Below are 15,855 nucleotides of genomic sequence, written 5' to 3' on the forward strand. Positions count from 1 at the left end.
CCTTTGTTTTTTCTTTCTACCTTGGGTGGGTTTGTTTTATTGGATGCATATATTGACAGGTGGGTCGTTGTTTGGGGTGGTGGTGGGAGGATGGGATCATTGGTATTGTTAAGGGGATTGATTTTGTATTTGTTACCATTTACTGTTTGTGGGTGGGGTGTAAATTTTAAAGGAAAATGTGAAAATGGAGAATAAAAACATTTTAAAAAAACAAAAAACAATGTATCTGCTTCCACAAACTCACCTGGCAACGCGTTCCAGGCACTCACCACCCTCTGTAAAAAACCTGCCTTGCTCATCTCCTCTGAACCTTGCCCCACGAACCTTAAACCTCTATGCCCCCTGGTGACTGACCCTTCGACCCTGGGAAAGAGTGCCTGTCCATCCACTCTATCCATGCCCCTTTAATCTTGTAGACCTCTATCAGGTCACCCCTCAACCTCCGTCTTTCTAATGTAGGACAGTTAAGAGTCAATCACCTTCCCGCAGGTCTGGAGTAACGTGACCAGGGTAAGGATGGCAGATTTCCTTTCCTAAAGGGCACCGGGAACCAGATGGGTTTTACAACAATCGATGATAGTTTCACAGACGCCGTTACTGAGCCTGGCTTTATAGTCTAGATTTATTTATTTTAAAAATAAATTTAGAGTACCCAATCCATTTTTTCCAATTAAGCGGCAATTTAGCATGGCCAATCCACCTACCCTGCACATCTTTGGGTTGTGGGGGCAAAACCCACGCAAACACGAGGAGAATGTGCAAACTCCACACGGACAGTGACCCAGAGCTGGGATCGAACCTGGGACCTCGTCACCGTGAGGCAGCAGCGCTAACCCACTGCGCCACCGTGCTGCCCATATATTCTAGATTTATGAATTGCCATGGGAGGGTGAAACGGTGGCACAGTGGTTAGCACTGCTGCCTCACGGCGCCGAGGATCCGGGTTCCATCCCAGCTCCGGGTCACTGTCCGTGTGGAGTTAGCACATTCTCCCCGTGGCGGCATAGGTGGATTGGCCACGTTAAATTGCCCCTTAATTGGGGTAAAAAAAAAAGAATCGGGTACTTTAAATTTATTTATTTATTCTTAGAAATTTAGAGTACCCAATTATTTTTCTTTTCCAATTAAGGGACAATTTAACATGGCCAATCCACCTAACCTGCACATCTTTGTGTGTGGGGGTGAGACTCACGCAGACACGGGGAGAATGTGCAAACTCCACACGGACAGGGGGCCGGGATTCGATGAATTGCCATGGTGGGATTTGAACCCATGTCTCTCCCCACCCATCCAGAGCATTAACCAGGGCCACTGGAGTACTAATTTAGTGCCATCACCACCACAATGCAAGTTGTGGTCCAGGTCCTTTCACTCAAAGCAGTAACTGGGCGGGGCCTCGCCCTATACCACGTGACGTCAGGTTAACCACGCCCGCTGCCTTTACAACGATGGCGGACGCAGCTTCACGCTCTCTATTACCTTCTCCCCGATGCCTTCCACCAACCAACCAACCAACCCCACCACTCCCCGAGACCGCCCTTGTACGGAGCGAAAGGAATCAAACGCTGTACCGCCCCGTACCCCTTATTGGAAAGGCGAGGACGTCAGTGTACATGCGCCCCGGGATAAAAACCGCTAAGGCGTTTGGGAAGCCGTCTCCAGGAAGTGACGCCTGTCTGGACCGGAAGTAGCTGTGGCAGCGTGTGGAAGTTTGAGGTGAGGCGAGAAGAGTATTAAAAAAAAAACACCCTCGGGAGTGACATTGAAATCCGGAGCGTGGGGAGGGGACAGAGAGATAAAGATAACAGGGAGAGCAAGGAGGAGAGGGCAGTGTGGTGGGAAAGTAGCTGGATTAGCTATTCACAAACCCGGGCTATTGCTCCAAGGTTAGGGGGTTGCCAACCAATTGATCAGGTCACTGCTGGGTGCAAATCTGCAGAAAAACCACCGGCACGTCAAAAAGATTTTGTTTTCGGCATTTCCTTTGAACGTTTCGCTTTACCCATTAAAAGTGTTGAAAATTAGGGCAGCACGGCGGTGCAGTGGTGAGCACTGCTGCCTCATGGTGCTGAGGTCCCAGGTTCGATCCCGGCTCTGGGTCACTGCGTGGAGTTTGCACATTCTCCCCGTGCTCACCCCCACATCCCAAAGATGTGCAGGGTAGATGGTTTGGCCAGGCTAAATTGCCCCTTAATTGGAAAAAATGAATTGGGTACTCTAAATTTAAAAAAAAAAATGTTGAAAATTGTGGGGAGGCCATTTGGTTGATAATTGGGCACCATCCAATTGGGCAATGAATCCCTTGCTTTCCTATTAACATCGGAAGGCTGGGTGGCATGGAGGTTAGCACTGCTGCCTCACAGCGCCTGGGACCTGGTTTCGATCCTGGCTGTGTGGAGTTTGCACATTCTCTCCATGTCTGCCTGCGTCTCACTGGCCCTATGGAGCAGGGCCAGATGGCCTACACCTGCTCCTAGTTCTTGTGTAAAACCCAAAGATATGCAGGGTATGTGGATTGGCTATGATAAATTGCTCCTTAATTGGAAATTCTCTATTGAAACTATCACCGTTGTCATAAAAAAACAAGCTGCTTCCTAATATCCTTCAAGGTGATCTACCAATCTTACCTGGTCTGGCCTATAGGTGTCTGCAGACCCACAGGAATATAGTTGACTCTTAACTACCCTTTGGGGATAAACCAGGTGTGACAGCGAGAGATAAAGCCTGGGTGGAGGGGGAAGAGGATGCTGAGAGAGAAACTTGTAACCTTGATCTGTGGCATCATAATTTACTGGTGGATCGGTGTGTTGCTTGATAATAGGCTGTTCAGAGTGAGAGCGGCTGATCACTCTGTAAACGTATGACTGCGAGTAACCCAGTCCAAATTATTTGTCCCTGCCTGCTCTCCTCACCTAGCCCTGCACTGTGTGCCAGTGCATGGCCACAAAATGGATCCTTGGGTTTTAGATGGCAGCGAGGACAAATCCACGTGACCTGCTTTATTCCTCTTTGTCCTATTGGGAGTGTTCCTTACCCACTCAGTATAGCAGAGGTTCCATTGGTACAACTGGAATGCAATGACATGTATCTGCAGAGACCATTAAAGTACCGTTTACTAGTTCTATATCTCTGCGGCTTAGTCATAAATTCCCTGCCCTTTACTCAGTTCTGTGGAGAGGGAAGTCTTGAGTCTTTGCTGAGGCATTGAGGTTTCTGTACTGTGCCAGCTATGTTTTTGGGTGGGATGGCTTTGACTCTTCATTTTGGTGCAGTTCCATAAATACAGAACAGGGCTAGGCCATTCAGCCCCTCCAGCCTGTTCCATGCCAGAAGCCCTTGATTATTTCACCCATGTGCCTACTGTTCAGGAGAGCCAAACTATAGGAGAAACACCATTAAACCTGACCGGGTCCTCGCTTGACCTCCACACATAGACACTGGTTACCTGTCAGACTGTAGCTGATTGTTGCCTCCCCAGTCTGGGATGAGGTCATGAGGCTCCATGTTCAAGACCCATTCCTGGATTTGTTGGCCATAGATGGAACATTCATCCCTTGGTTGAGCAGGCTGATAACCAGCCTGCCAACACTGCGCAGCTATTCCCCGATGGGATGTGTGAAGATATGAAGCAAACAAACGTTGCGGTGACCCCACTATATATCGAGCAGAATGGTAGCACGGTGGTTAGCACTGTTGCTTCACAGCACTAGGGTCCCAGGTTCGATTCCCGGCTTGGGTCGCTGACTGCAGAGTCTGCACGTTCTCCCCGTGTCTGTGTGGGTTTGCTCCGGTTTCTTCCCAAAAGTCCCGAAAGATGTGTGTTGGTGAATTGGACATTCTGAATTCTCCCTCTACCCGAACAGGTGCCGGAGTGTGGCGACTAGGAGCTTTTCACAGTGACTTCATTGCAGTGTTAATGTAAGCCTACTTGTGACAATGAAGATTATTATTATCATGGAATTTACAGTGCGGAAAGAGGCCATTCGGCCCTTCAAGTCTGCACCGGCTCTTGGAAAGAGCACCCTCCCCAAGGTCAACACCTCCACCCAGTCCCCATAACCCAGTAACCCCACCCAACACTAGGGCAATTTTGGACACTAAGGACAATTTATCATGGCCAATCCACCTAACCTGCACATCTTTGGACTGTGGGAGGAAACCGGAGCACCCGGAGGAAACCCACACACACACACACTGGGAGGATGTGCAGACTCCTCAGACAGTGACCCAAGCCGGAATCGAACATGGGACCCTGGAGCTGTGAAGCAATTGTGCTATCCACAATGCTACCGTGCTGCCCCTTGCTGCTATCCAGCCTGAGCGCTACCATGGCAGCCAGCAGGGGAATGATCTGGGAATTCCTAGTTGGAATGGAGCCTTCCTTGTTGCAGGGATAAATCAGTTCAACGGTTGTGTGATGCAGACACGATTGCCTATTTCAAAATTCTTTGGACTCTGTGGCCCTATATTCTTCTGTTTCTAAGTGTGTGAATGTCTGTTGCTGTAATTCATTTGCATGCGCATCCTAACGCTAACTGCTTGCTTTTCCAGATGGCTCAAAGGCTTTTGCTGAGGCGGTTCGTGTCCCTGGCCCTCAGGAAGTCCTCTGCCCCAGTGCGATCTCAGTCCTCCGCATTCTTGCCCTGCCTGAGCTCCCTCTCCCAGCACGGCACAGGGACTACCACTCAGCACCGAGCAAGCCCTCCCACAGCAAGAAGCTTTAGTGACTCTCCAGCTTGCAGTGTCACCTTCAACGTACAGAATCAACTCGATTTTACCGACCGAGTCATCAACAGCAAGACACCAGTCGTGGTGGATTTCCACGCAACGTGAGTTGATGCCTTTTGTTTCGATCCTTGTTGGTATTCCGACTTTTCGCCAGAGCATTTTGGGTCTAGTTGTCCTTTTGTCCAGTTGACCGACGGGGGGCATTGCAACTGAACCCAATTCTACCCTCACTTTACATCCTTAAATTCTCACGCAAGTGAGGCTTCCTGCTCTGGGTCACTCTCCACGTGAGGTTTGCACATTCTCCCCCTGTCTGCGTGATCTCACCCCCACAACCCAAAGATGTGCAGGGTAGGTGGATCGATCGGCCATGCTAAATTGTACCTTAATTGGAAAAAAAAGAATTGGGTACTTTAACTTTTTTTTTTAAAAGTGAGACTTCCTGGTGACTTTTAGCAAGATCCAGGGATTATTCCTGGTTGATCCACCTCTGAAATGTTGATGCATTTGCTAACACCTTGGCTGAGATTTGTGGCTGTGGGTATCGACCCAGGGCCTTCATGCTCCGTAGCTCTTTGTTAATTACTGCAAAAATCTGTTGCAACGTCGGAGGAAGCTGCGAGTTAATGCCGCACGTTGACTTCTGCCAACAATGCTTTTTCTTTCTCCGAATGAATTTGTTTAGCTTCCCAATGGTTGAGGGATGCATCACATGTTATAATTACTCAGTCATGCCAACGAGGAAAGAATCTTTGATCTTTGCTGAGCTAATAGATTGTGGATGAAGTGTCAGTGGGAGTGATTCCACTGGCCTCTTAGACCCTTAGCCGAGGCCAGGATTCACAGGCAGTTAGGGAGGGCATGGGTGGAGTGTTCTGAAATTGAAGCTCAGCTTAGTTTCAGCAGGGCCTGGAGACGCTGTGTTGCTGGGTACAGCCAGGGAGGTGATTGGAATTGACCGCAGCGGCGAATGCTGCTGAGAGCTGTGCACGATGGCTTCAGTGTTGCTGCTGCAGTTCTCCATCAGAATCCTCGCGCAGAATAATAATCTTTATTAGTGTCACAAGTAGGGCTTACGTTATCACTGCAGTAAAGTTACTGTGAAAATTCCCTAGTCGCCACATTCCAGCGCCTGTTCGGGTATACAGAGGGAGTATTCAGAATGTCCAAATTACCTAACAGTACGTCTTTCGGGACTTGTGGGAGGAAACCGGAGCACCCGGAGGAAACCCACGCAGACACTGGGAGAACGTGCAGACTCCTCACAGACAGTGACCCAATCCGGGAATCGAACACTGGTCCCTGTACTGTGAAGCAACAGTGCTAACTGTGTTACCATTTGGCCCATTGTTACACTCATTAAAATCCCTTAAAAATGTTGAACCCTTCCGTTAAATCTTTCCATCACCACCTCTGCTCTGAGAACAACGCCAACTTCATTCTCTCCACAAAACTGAAGTCCTTCATTCCTAGTACCAATTCTCTTAAATTTCCTTTGCATCCTCTCCCAGGCTTGGCACGCCTCCTAGAATGTGCAGAGAATTATGAGCTGCTGCAATTCATTCAGAAAGCCACTTACCACAAATTGCAAAGCTTTTCCAACACAGAAACAGACTGTTCACTCCATTCGGTTGGTGTTTATGCTGCATACGATTCTGCCCCCAACCATCTCATCTTACCCCCTCAATATATCCTTCTATTCCTTTCTCCCATTTGTACTCGCCTAGCTTTCCCGTAAGTGCATTATTCTGCTGCCCAAAGTGGTCCACCTTTGCTTGCTTGAAATCTTGTGTAGGCAATCCAGAGTGGTTACTGTGTGCCAGCCAGGACTCCATGGTGACGATGGTCTACAGTTGGCCAACCTCCACAGCTGATTTTGTGTTTGTCACTGGTGTTGTCCGTAGGTGGCCATTAGCAGCCATTGATCATAGAATCATCAGAGAATGTACCGAGCAGAAGGAGTCCATTCGGCCCATCGAGTCTGCACCGGTCCTTTCAAAGAGCACCCGACTGAAGCCCACGTCTGTACGCTATCCCCGTAACCCAGTAACCCCTGCTTAACATTTTCTGGACACTAAGGGCAATTTGGCATGGCCAATCCACCTAACCCGCACATCTTTGCACTGTGGGAGGAAACCGGAGCACCCGGAGGAAACCCACGCAGACACTGGGAGAACGTGCAGGCTCCGCACAGACCGTGACCCAGCGGGGAAGCGAACCTGGGACCCTGGAGCTGTGAAGCAACAGTGCTAATCACTGTGCTACCGTGCTGCCCATCTTGATGAAATCTTGGATGGAGTTCTGGGACATTCCAGCGATGACCTTGCAGGGCCTTTTGGAAAGACTTTTTGGACTGCATTGTTGCCTCTGGAGTCAGAATGTTGTGGGCTCAGGACCTGACACTGCAGTGCTGTACTGAGGGAATTGCAGGTGCTGCCCTTTGAATGAGTTGTGAAGCTGAGGGGCCCTGTCTGACCAATATTTAATTCTCAACCAAGGTCACGAAAACCGAATATATGGCCACCACATTACCGCTTGTGGGCTTTTGCGACACGCAAATTAACTTTGGTGTATCCTATATTACAAAGGGATAATACATCAGAAGTACTTAATTGGCTGGAAAGTTCTTTGGGACGTCCTGAGGTCACAAAAGGCACCACGTAAGGCATGCAAGTTTCTTTGGTATGGAGACAGGTAGCAATGACACCACAGGGGAATAATGCCAGGGAGGAGCAACTGTGGAAGTCAATTGTGTCGACCTTCAGATGGTCATGACTTATTTCAAAGGAGCAGGGGGCTATCCGTCATATACGTCCATTTTGACAAAGAGCCACCCAGACTCCACTTTAGCTCCGTTCTCAATCTCCACAGGTGCTGTCAGAACCTGCTGAGTGGCCAGCATTTTCTGTTTGTTTCAGATTCCAGCATCTGCAGTAATTGCTTTTTATCAAACGCTGATTCACCTCGGTCGCTGCTGCATTCCCTTTATATAAAAAAAGAATCCGTTGGCTGTGAATTTCTATTTCCAACACCCATTACAGTGTTTACACAGACTGTGAATTGTAATCATTTGCGGTGAGTTTGGCATTTTAAGTTGCGGCCTTGTACCTCTCGACAGTGATGTGGCGAGCATGCCTGAACTGGCTTGGGCTCTGATGGGAGAGAGAGAGAAAGAAAGGAAGGGAGAAGAGTTCCTGCAGCTACTGAAGCTGGGATTTTGGGCAGCACGGTAGCATCGTGGTTAGCACTGCTGCCTCACAGCGCCAGGGTTCCCGGTTCAATTCCTGGCTTGGGTCGCTGTCTGTCCAGACTCTGCACGATTTGCCCGTGTCTGCGTGGGTTTCTTCCGGGTGCTCCGGTTTCCTCCCACAAGTCTCGAAAGACATGCTATAAGGTGAATTGGACATTCTGAATTCTCCCTCCGTGTACCCGACCAGGTGCCAGATTAAGCCTATTTGTGACACACAAAGATTATTATTTATTAAATAATCTTTATTGTCACAAGTAGGCTTCCATTAATACTGCAATGAAGTTACTGTGAAAATCTCCTAGTCACCACATTCCAGCACTTGTTCGGGTACACAGTGGGAGAATTCAGAATGTCCAAATTACCTAACAGATGTCTTTTGAGACTTGTGGGAGGAAACTGAGGCACCCGGAGGAAACCCATGCAGACTCGAGGAGAACATGCAGACTCAACACAGTGACCCAAGCCGGGAATTGAACCTGGGACCCTGGAGGTGTGAAACTACAGTGCTAATCACTATGCTAATGTGCTGCCCACTTGAGCCCTGGTCTATGATGCATGGGGACTGAAGCTCCCCCGGTGCTGCTGTTTTCCTGCCTAACTTGCAACATTATAACCCCGCAACTCATGGCCTGGGAACTGTCTCCATGTTGAAATCCAAATTGCAGACCAATGGCTGAGGGGAACAGAAAAGTGCAGTTTAATTTTTAAAATGTTTTACAGGTTATGGGCATCGCTGACGAGATCAGTATTTATTGTCCATCTCTGATTGCCCTTAACAAGTAGTGAACTGTTGAAACCATTTGGTAAAAGTGCTCCCGCACAGTGTGCTGTTAGGTAGGGAGTTCCAGCACGTCGACCCAACATCGATGAGGGAAACGGCAGTATGGTGTGAGACTTGGAGGAGAACTTGCAGCCCTTGCATTTGTTAAGTGAGGAAGTAATAACAGCCGCATGTTTTTGCTTTTGCAACTTCCCTCCCCTACCACCACCGCTTCAGCCCCAAATGTCCTGGGCTTTCTCTTAAACTGACTGTTTCTCCACGTCAGCCCAGTGATTGCCAGTAGACTATTTGACTGCAGGAGTATTACAGCTGGACTCGCCCCTGGCTGTTCACGTGCACACAGACTGTATATAGTGTTTCGGAACTGTGATGAGGTGTTGCATAAATGGGATATTTGCTGAGAATGGCCACATTGGCCCTTGCCCGTTACGAGCTGCAAAGAAGCTCCCCTGCACGCTTTTCCTTGGGATGTCTCTCTCATTCTGGCTCATTCTCTGATAGATCTGGAAGGATGAAAACGCCTTCCCTCTGCCTCAACAACTGTGTGTGCTTTAAAACCCGAGCTTGCAATCTCTCAACAGCAGAAGCTGGCCTCTTTTTCCATTCTCGGTGCCGTCTCTAACCTCCTAAATTGCCCTTTCTCGACTCAAAGAGCGATTGGACTGAAATCCGTTTGATGTAGATCATTATCTTCACAATCAAATTGACCAAAGTGTCAACAAACTGGGATTATTGGGCGGCTTGTGGCGCAGTGGTTAGACTGGGACTGCGGCGCTGAGGACCCGGGTTCGAATCCGGGTTTGCACATTCTCCCTGTGTCTGCGTGGGTCTCGCCCCCACAACCCGAGATGTGCAGGTTAGGTGGATTGGCCAAGCTAAATTGCCACTAAATTGGAGAAAAAATATTTGGGTACTCTAAACATTTTTTTAAAATGCGATTATCCAGCGGACTGCACAGTATAATGAGAATGATTGCTGGGTGTGCGTCTCGCATCCCCACTTCTAATTTTATGTTGGTGGGAGGATCATTGAAGTGGCTGAAGGTGGTTGGGCCCAAAAGAGTGCCATTTTGGAATGTCCTGGGACTGAGATGATTGACCTTCAACAACCACAAGCAGTTTCCTTTGACCTGCAACTAGTGAAGAGGGTTTCTCCTGATTCTCATTGACTACCACCTGGATACACTGGATCTAAATGCCACCTTGGTGTTAAGGGCAGTCTCTCTCATCTCACCTCTGGAATTCGGCTCTTGTGTCCAGCTCTTCGTGGAGAAAGTACAAACTCCACATAGACGCCCAAAGTGGTAATCAAATCTGGGTCCCTGGCCCTGTGAGGCAGCAGTGCTAACCACCCTGCATAGCATGCTACTTGCGCTGCATAGTTATGCATGTAGGCCTGGGCGGTATGTGGCGCAGTGGTTAGCATTTCTGCCTACGGCGCTGAGGACCTGGGTTCAAATCCTGAGTGTGGAGTTTGCACCATATCCCCGTGTCTGTGTGGGTTTCGCCCCCACAACTCAAAAGGTGTGCAGGGTAGGTGGATTGGCCACGCTAAATTGCCCCTTGGGGGGGGGGGGGGGGGGGAAATAATTGGGTAGTCTAAATTTATTTAATAAAATGCATGTAGTCCTGTGCTGTATTTCACAGAATTTATAGAATGGATCATAGAATTTACAGCGCAGACGGCCATTCGGCCCATCGAGTCGTCACCAGCCCCTGGAAAGAGCACCTTACTTTTTTAAAATAAATTTTGAATACCCAATTCATTTTTTCCAATTAAGGGGCAATTTAGCGTGGCCAATCCACCTACCCTGCACATCTTTGGGCTGCGGGGGTGAGATCCACGCAAACAGGGGGAGAATGCAAACTCCACACAGACAGTGACCCAGAGCTGGGATCGAACCTGGGACCTCGGTGCCGTGAGACAGCAGTGCTAACCACTGTGCTGCCGTGCTGCCCCATCAGTAAGAGCACCCTACCTAACCCCATGCCTCCACCGTATCCCCATAACCCAGTAACCCCACCTAATCTTTTTGGCCACTAAGGCCAATTTAGCATGGCCAATCCATCCAACCTGGATCTTTGGATTGTGGGAGGAAACCGGGGCACCCGGAGGAAACCCATGCTGACACGGGGAGAAAGTGCAGACTCCGCACAGACAGTGACCCAAGCCAGGAATTGAACCTGGGACCCTGGAGCTGTGAAGCAACTGTGCTAACCACTGTGCTGCTGTGCCGCCCCCTCATTTCTAAGTATTCACAGTGCTGCTCCTGGCATGTTCTATAATATTCCTAACTGACTCCAGCGTTGATCATGGCTTGATGGTAATGGTAGAGTGGGGGATATGCCGTGCCGTGAGGTTACAAATTGTGGTTGAATACAATTCTGCTGCTGCTGACGATGCCTTATGGATGCCCAAATGTGATCTGATAGGTTAGTTCTGAGTCTATTTAGCACAGAGTGGTAGCACGAGGGTATCCTTGGTGTGAAGATGAGACTTTATCCCAAATCCGGAGGGGTTCTTAAACCCACGGCCTTTTCTGCTCATTGAGGAGAGTGCCCACTGAACCACCATTGCCACCAACAACAGATGGCCTCTCATGGACACAGCATCTGCAACATGTAGATTCGTGAGGGTGATGCCAAGTAGGTTTTTCCCTCTTGCTGGTTCCCCCCACACCACCTGTTGCAGACCTAGTCTGGCAGATATGCCCTTCAGAACTTGACCAACTCGGTCAGTAGAAAGGTTATGACACAGAAAGAGGCCACTCGACCCAGCATGTCTGCATTGGCCCAAAATGAGAAGAAAAGAAACTTGGCGCTCATTTTAATCACACTTGCCAGCCCCTTGCTGATGGCCTTGCAGGTTACAACCCTTCAGATACACATCCTTTTAAATGAGAACGAGTGTTTCAGCCTCAACCACCAACTTAGGCCGTGAATTCCAGACACTCATCACTGCGCCCCTCGCAGATGACAAAGTGTTCCCTCATGTCCCCTTCAATCCTTCGACCAATCACCACTAGGAGTGGTGTTGCTAATGCACTCTTGGTGATGGACAGTGATCCAGAAAACATTTCCCAAGGGCTGTTCAGAGTGGTGGAGAAGTTATTTATCAGCTGAAGGAGGTTGAAGAGTGGCATGCAGCAGGAGGATTCTTTTGCTCTTGTTTGACCTGATACCCTAAAACTTCCTTGATGTTGAGTACTCCCGGGGCCACTCCCTATGTTACTGTGCCATCGTCTCTGGTGGGTCTGCCCTGCTGGTGGGAGAGGACAGAATGGTGATGTATGATTCTGCATTTGACTGTTCTGTGGGGCAGCTCTCCCTAATTTTGGCACCAGATGTTAATGAGAGGGATTTTCTAGGGTCAACTGGGGATGGCCGTGTCTTTCCTGCATCCAATATCTAGATTGCTGTCAGGTGGCCTGCCCGATCATTTTTATTTTTATCGTCTTTGTCGAGCTTTTGATACAACTGAGTGACTTGCTTGGCCATTCCAGACGGCAGTTCAGATTCAACCACGTTGCTATGGAGCTGGAGTCACAAATCAGCTGGACTGGGCAGATTTCCTTCCCTCGGGGACATTCGTGAACAAGATGGGTTTTACAACCAAACAGTTTCATTCGTGATGCTAGCTTTGTGTTCGCGGCTTTACTTAACGAATTGTTGACAATTCCTTCAGCTGCTGTGGTGGGAACTTTTTAAAAAAAAAAAAATAAAATAAAATTTAAGAGTACCCAATTCATTTATTTTTCCAATTAAGGGGCAATTTAGCGTGGCCAATCCACCTAATCACATCTTTGGGTTGTGGGGGCGAAACCCACACATACACACGGGGAGAATGTGCAAAGTCCACATTGACAGTAACCCAGGGCCGTGATTGAACCCGGGTCCTCGGCGGCGTGAGACAGTAGAGATAACCACTGTGCTGCCGGCCCCTTGCTGTGGTGGGAACTGATCTCTTTTCTGGAACAGGTCTCGGGATTTCTAGTCCAGTAATATTACCACAATGCTTCCATTCCCATACCTCATTTGAAAGACGGCACTTTCCTCAGTGTGGCTCTCCCTTGGGACTGGACTGGAAGTGTCAGCCTGGGCTCCGTGCTGAAATATCCGGAGGGGTACTTAAACCCATGGCCTTCTTGCTCATTGAGGAGAGTGCCCACTGAACCACCATTGCCACCAACAACAGGACAGGCAAGTAGGGAGAAACAAGGCCTTCGCGATCAGCCTTCTTGCAAGAATGTTATGGACAATATCCGATAACGAACCATTGCTTTGCTTTCTGAGCCTCGGTGACTAGTTCTTGCACATAGCAGGAATGTCCTGCTCTGTGCTTGCTTGTCAAGTTGATTCATGCTGAGATATTGGCGATCTGCTGATGCCTGCTGGATACCGTGGTATGTATCACTGTCCTCCGAAGAGAGGGAAGTGGTGTTTTCTTTAAACTTCCCTCTGTTTCGAGTTTGTGTTGAAAAAAGGAAGTATATAGTATCTTGGAAAGATTTTGAAATTTCTTACCTGCTTTCATTGTTCGAGTGGAATAAAGAGGAAGTCTGAACCTGCAGTAAAGAGAAACAAAGGAAATACTGATCCTGTGGCTGCATGTTTTGTGAATTTTAATGTTCATCAAGATAAGAGGTGCTCATGCTGGCGGTTAAAAAAAATATTTTTCAGCTGTCACCGTTACGCAATCTCCAATCCATCATGCTGTGAGTTAGCAAATTAAAGCTCTCTAAACTGTTTAGTAAAATGCAGAAACTTCATCTTTCACTGCAGCTGAAGTAGCTTAAACTGTGGAAATGCCAGGCGAATGCTAATTCAAGGTAGTCTCAATTGGGTCCTGTTCGGCTGCACTCATTAACAACTGCATTGATTCTATTTTCAAAATCATTCTTGGGATTTTGGTCATTGTTTGTACCTCGAACCACTGAAATCTGTGTAGTGAGGGGGCTCGCTCGGTCCCGTTAGAGATAAAGTTCCAAGATTTGACCCAGCGACGATGAAGGAACCCATGTCCATGTCGTGGACGGTGTGTGTGTCTGGAGAGGCACTTGGAGGTTGTGGTGTTCCAATGTGCTGACTGCTCTTGTCCTTCTAAGTGGTGGAGTCACGGGAGGTTCTGTGCAAGGTCATCTCATGAAGTACCTTTCCAGCAGAGGATGGAGACACTCATGCGCTGTATTCAGAGGCTAATTGAAAGCCTGCTTGAGACACTTTAACGCCCAGCCCCAGGATCCAATCCAATCCATAGGAACGGTTCCTTCAGATCCAATCCAATCCGTAGGAACCATTCCTTTAGATTGGAATGTTGCCTGTCACTCAGCTGTTTAAGAATGGTAGCTGCGAAAGCAAAGACTTGTAGACCAGTTAGCTTCATATCTGTTGTCAGCAAATTACTAGAATGTATAATTACGGATAGAGGTCTTGTGGCTCAGTGGGTACTGTCCGTGCCTCTGGTTTTGAGTGCCACCCCAGGATTTAGATAGTCAAGGAAGGTGCATTCATAATGCAGCCAAACAGGTTGAGTATCAACCTGCAAAATCCTTCCAACTCATGCCAATGGCAATAATAAGATAAAAGCAAATTACTGCGCATACTGGCATCTGAAACAAAAACAGAAAATACTGATAGCATCCGTCAGACTTGCTGAGATGGTCCAGTATTTTTCACTTCAATGGCAGGCAGTAGGTTTCAAAACCTTCCGCTCAAAACAGTGAAGAAATGGTGACAAATTTCCAAGTTAGGACGTTGGGTGGCTTGGAGGGGATCTTGGTGGTGTCGTGTTCCCATGCATCTACTGCTCTTGTCATTCTAGATGGTAGAGGTCATGGGTTTGAAGATGCTGTTGAAGGAGCCTTGATGAATTGCTGCAGCACATCTTGTAGATGGTGCACACGGCTGCCACTGTGAGAGAGGTGGAGGGAGTGAATGTTTAAGGTGGTGGATGGGATTCCGATTTAGCAGGTTTCTTTCTCCTGGATGGTGTCAAGCTTCACAAATATTGTTGGAGCTGCGGTCATTCAGACAAGTGACTTCAGTCTTCCATTGCAGTTCTCACATATGCCTTGTAGAATGTGGGTGATACAGCGATGGTAATGCCGTTGAATGTCAATGGGAGATGGTTCGATTCTCCCTTGTTGGAGATGGTCATTATCTGACACTTGTGTGGCACTTCCTTGTGAGAAGCACGGCTTCCTTTTTTAAACTAACTATTACAGTACCCAATTTTTTTTTTCCCAATTAAGGGGAAATTTAGCACCTACCCTGCCCATCTTTTGGGTTGTGGTGGGGGGGGGGGGGAACGAAGGAAAGACCTACACAAACACTGGGAGAATGTGCAAACCTCCACACGGACAGTGACCTGAATGGCTTCCTGACACCACTCCTTAACAGTCTAGTTTTAATGTTAAAGTTATGCACCTCTCTCCGTTGTTCAAGAAACCCCCACAAAGGCAATAGTTCTTTATTCATCCTATCCACCTCTTTTAATTATCTCGTGTCTCAAACAGGTCACCCCAGAGCTTATACTCCAGGAAGTACAAACATTCTGAAAAGTCACAGATCTGACTGTTTTTCCCTCTCCACAGATGGTGCCAGCCCTACTGAGTATTCCCAGCATGTTTGTTTTATTTTCAGGTTTCCAATCAGTATCTGCAGTATTTGCCTTTGAAATATGAACCTATTCGACACAACAAACATTAAAGAGGTCAAAAAATTCTTGTTGCGACTGTACACTTATAAATAGTGACAGCAACGGCAGCTCGGTGGCACAGTGGTTAGCATTGCTGCCTCACGGCGCTGAGGACCTGGGTTCGAATCCCGGCCCCGGGGGCCACTGTCCGTGTGGAGTTTGCACGTTCTCCCTGTGTCTGCGTGGGTTTCACCCCCACAACCCAAAGATGTGCAGGATAGGCGGATTGGTCACACTAAATTGCCCACTAATTGGAAAAAATAATTGGGTACTCTAAATTTTTTTTAAAAAAATAAATAGGGACAGCGGAGTGTGCAATCAGTGTCACGGGGATGTTTGAGAGGCAGGCAGTGACAGTCTGGATTAATACCAACACCTATGACGGTGCTGTTTTTGGGGT

At 48.1% G+C, this 15,855-nt stretch overlaps 1 protein-coding gene across 1 annotated transcript in view; it reads left to right on the forward strand.

Moving 5' to 3' along the window:
* Positions 1 to 1,536: 1,536 nt before the first annotated feature.
* The window catches only part of txn2 (thioredoxin 2), a 38,281-nt gene continuing 23,962 nt past the window's right edge, over positions 1,537 to 15,855 (forward strand). The window contains exons 1-2 of the mRNA XM_072492057.1: positions 1,537 to 1,716; positions 4,552 to 4,829. Coding sequence (XP_072348158.1) covers positions 4,552 to 4,829 — 278 coding nt within the window. The 5' untranslated portion in view covers positions 1,537 to 1,716. The remainder of the gene's footprint in view (positions 1,717 to 4,551; positions 4,830 to 15,855) is intronic.

This window comes from Scyliorhinus torazame, chromosome 29 (assembly GCF_047496885.1).
Source record: "Scyliorhinus torazame isolate Kashiwa2021f chromosome 29, sScyTor2.1, whole genome shotgun sequence".
NCBI lineage: Eukaryota > Metazoa > Chordata > Chondrichthyes > Carcharhiniformes > Scyliorhinidae > Scyliorhinus > Scyliorhinus torazame.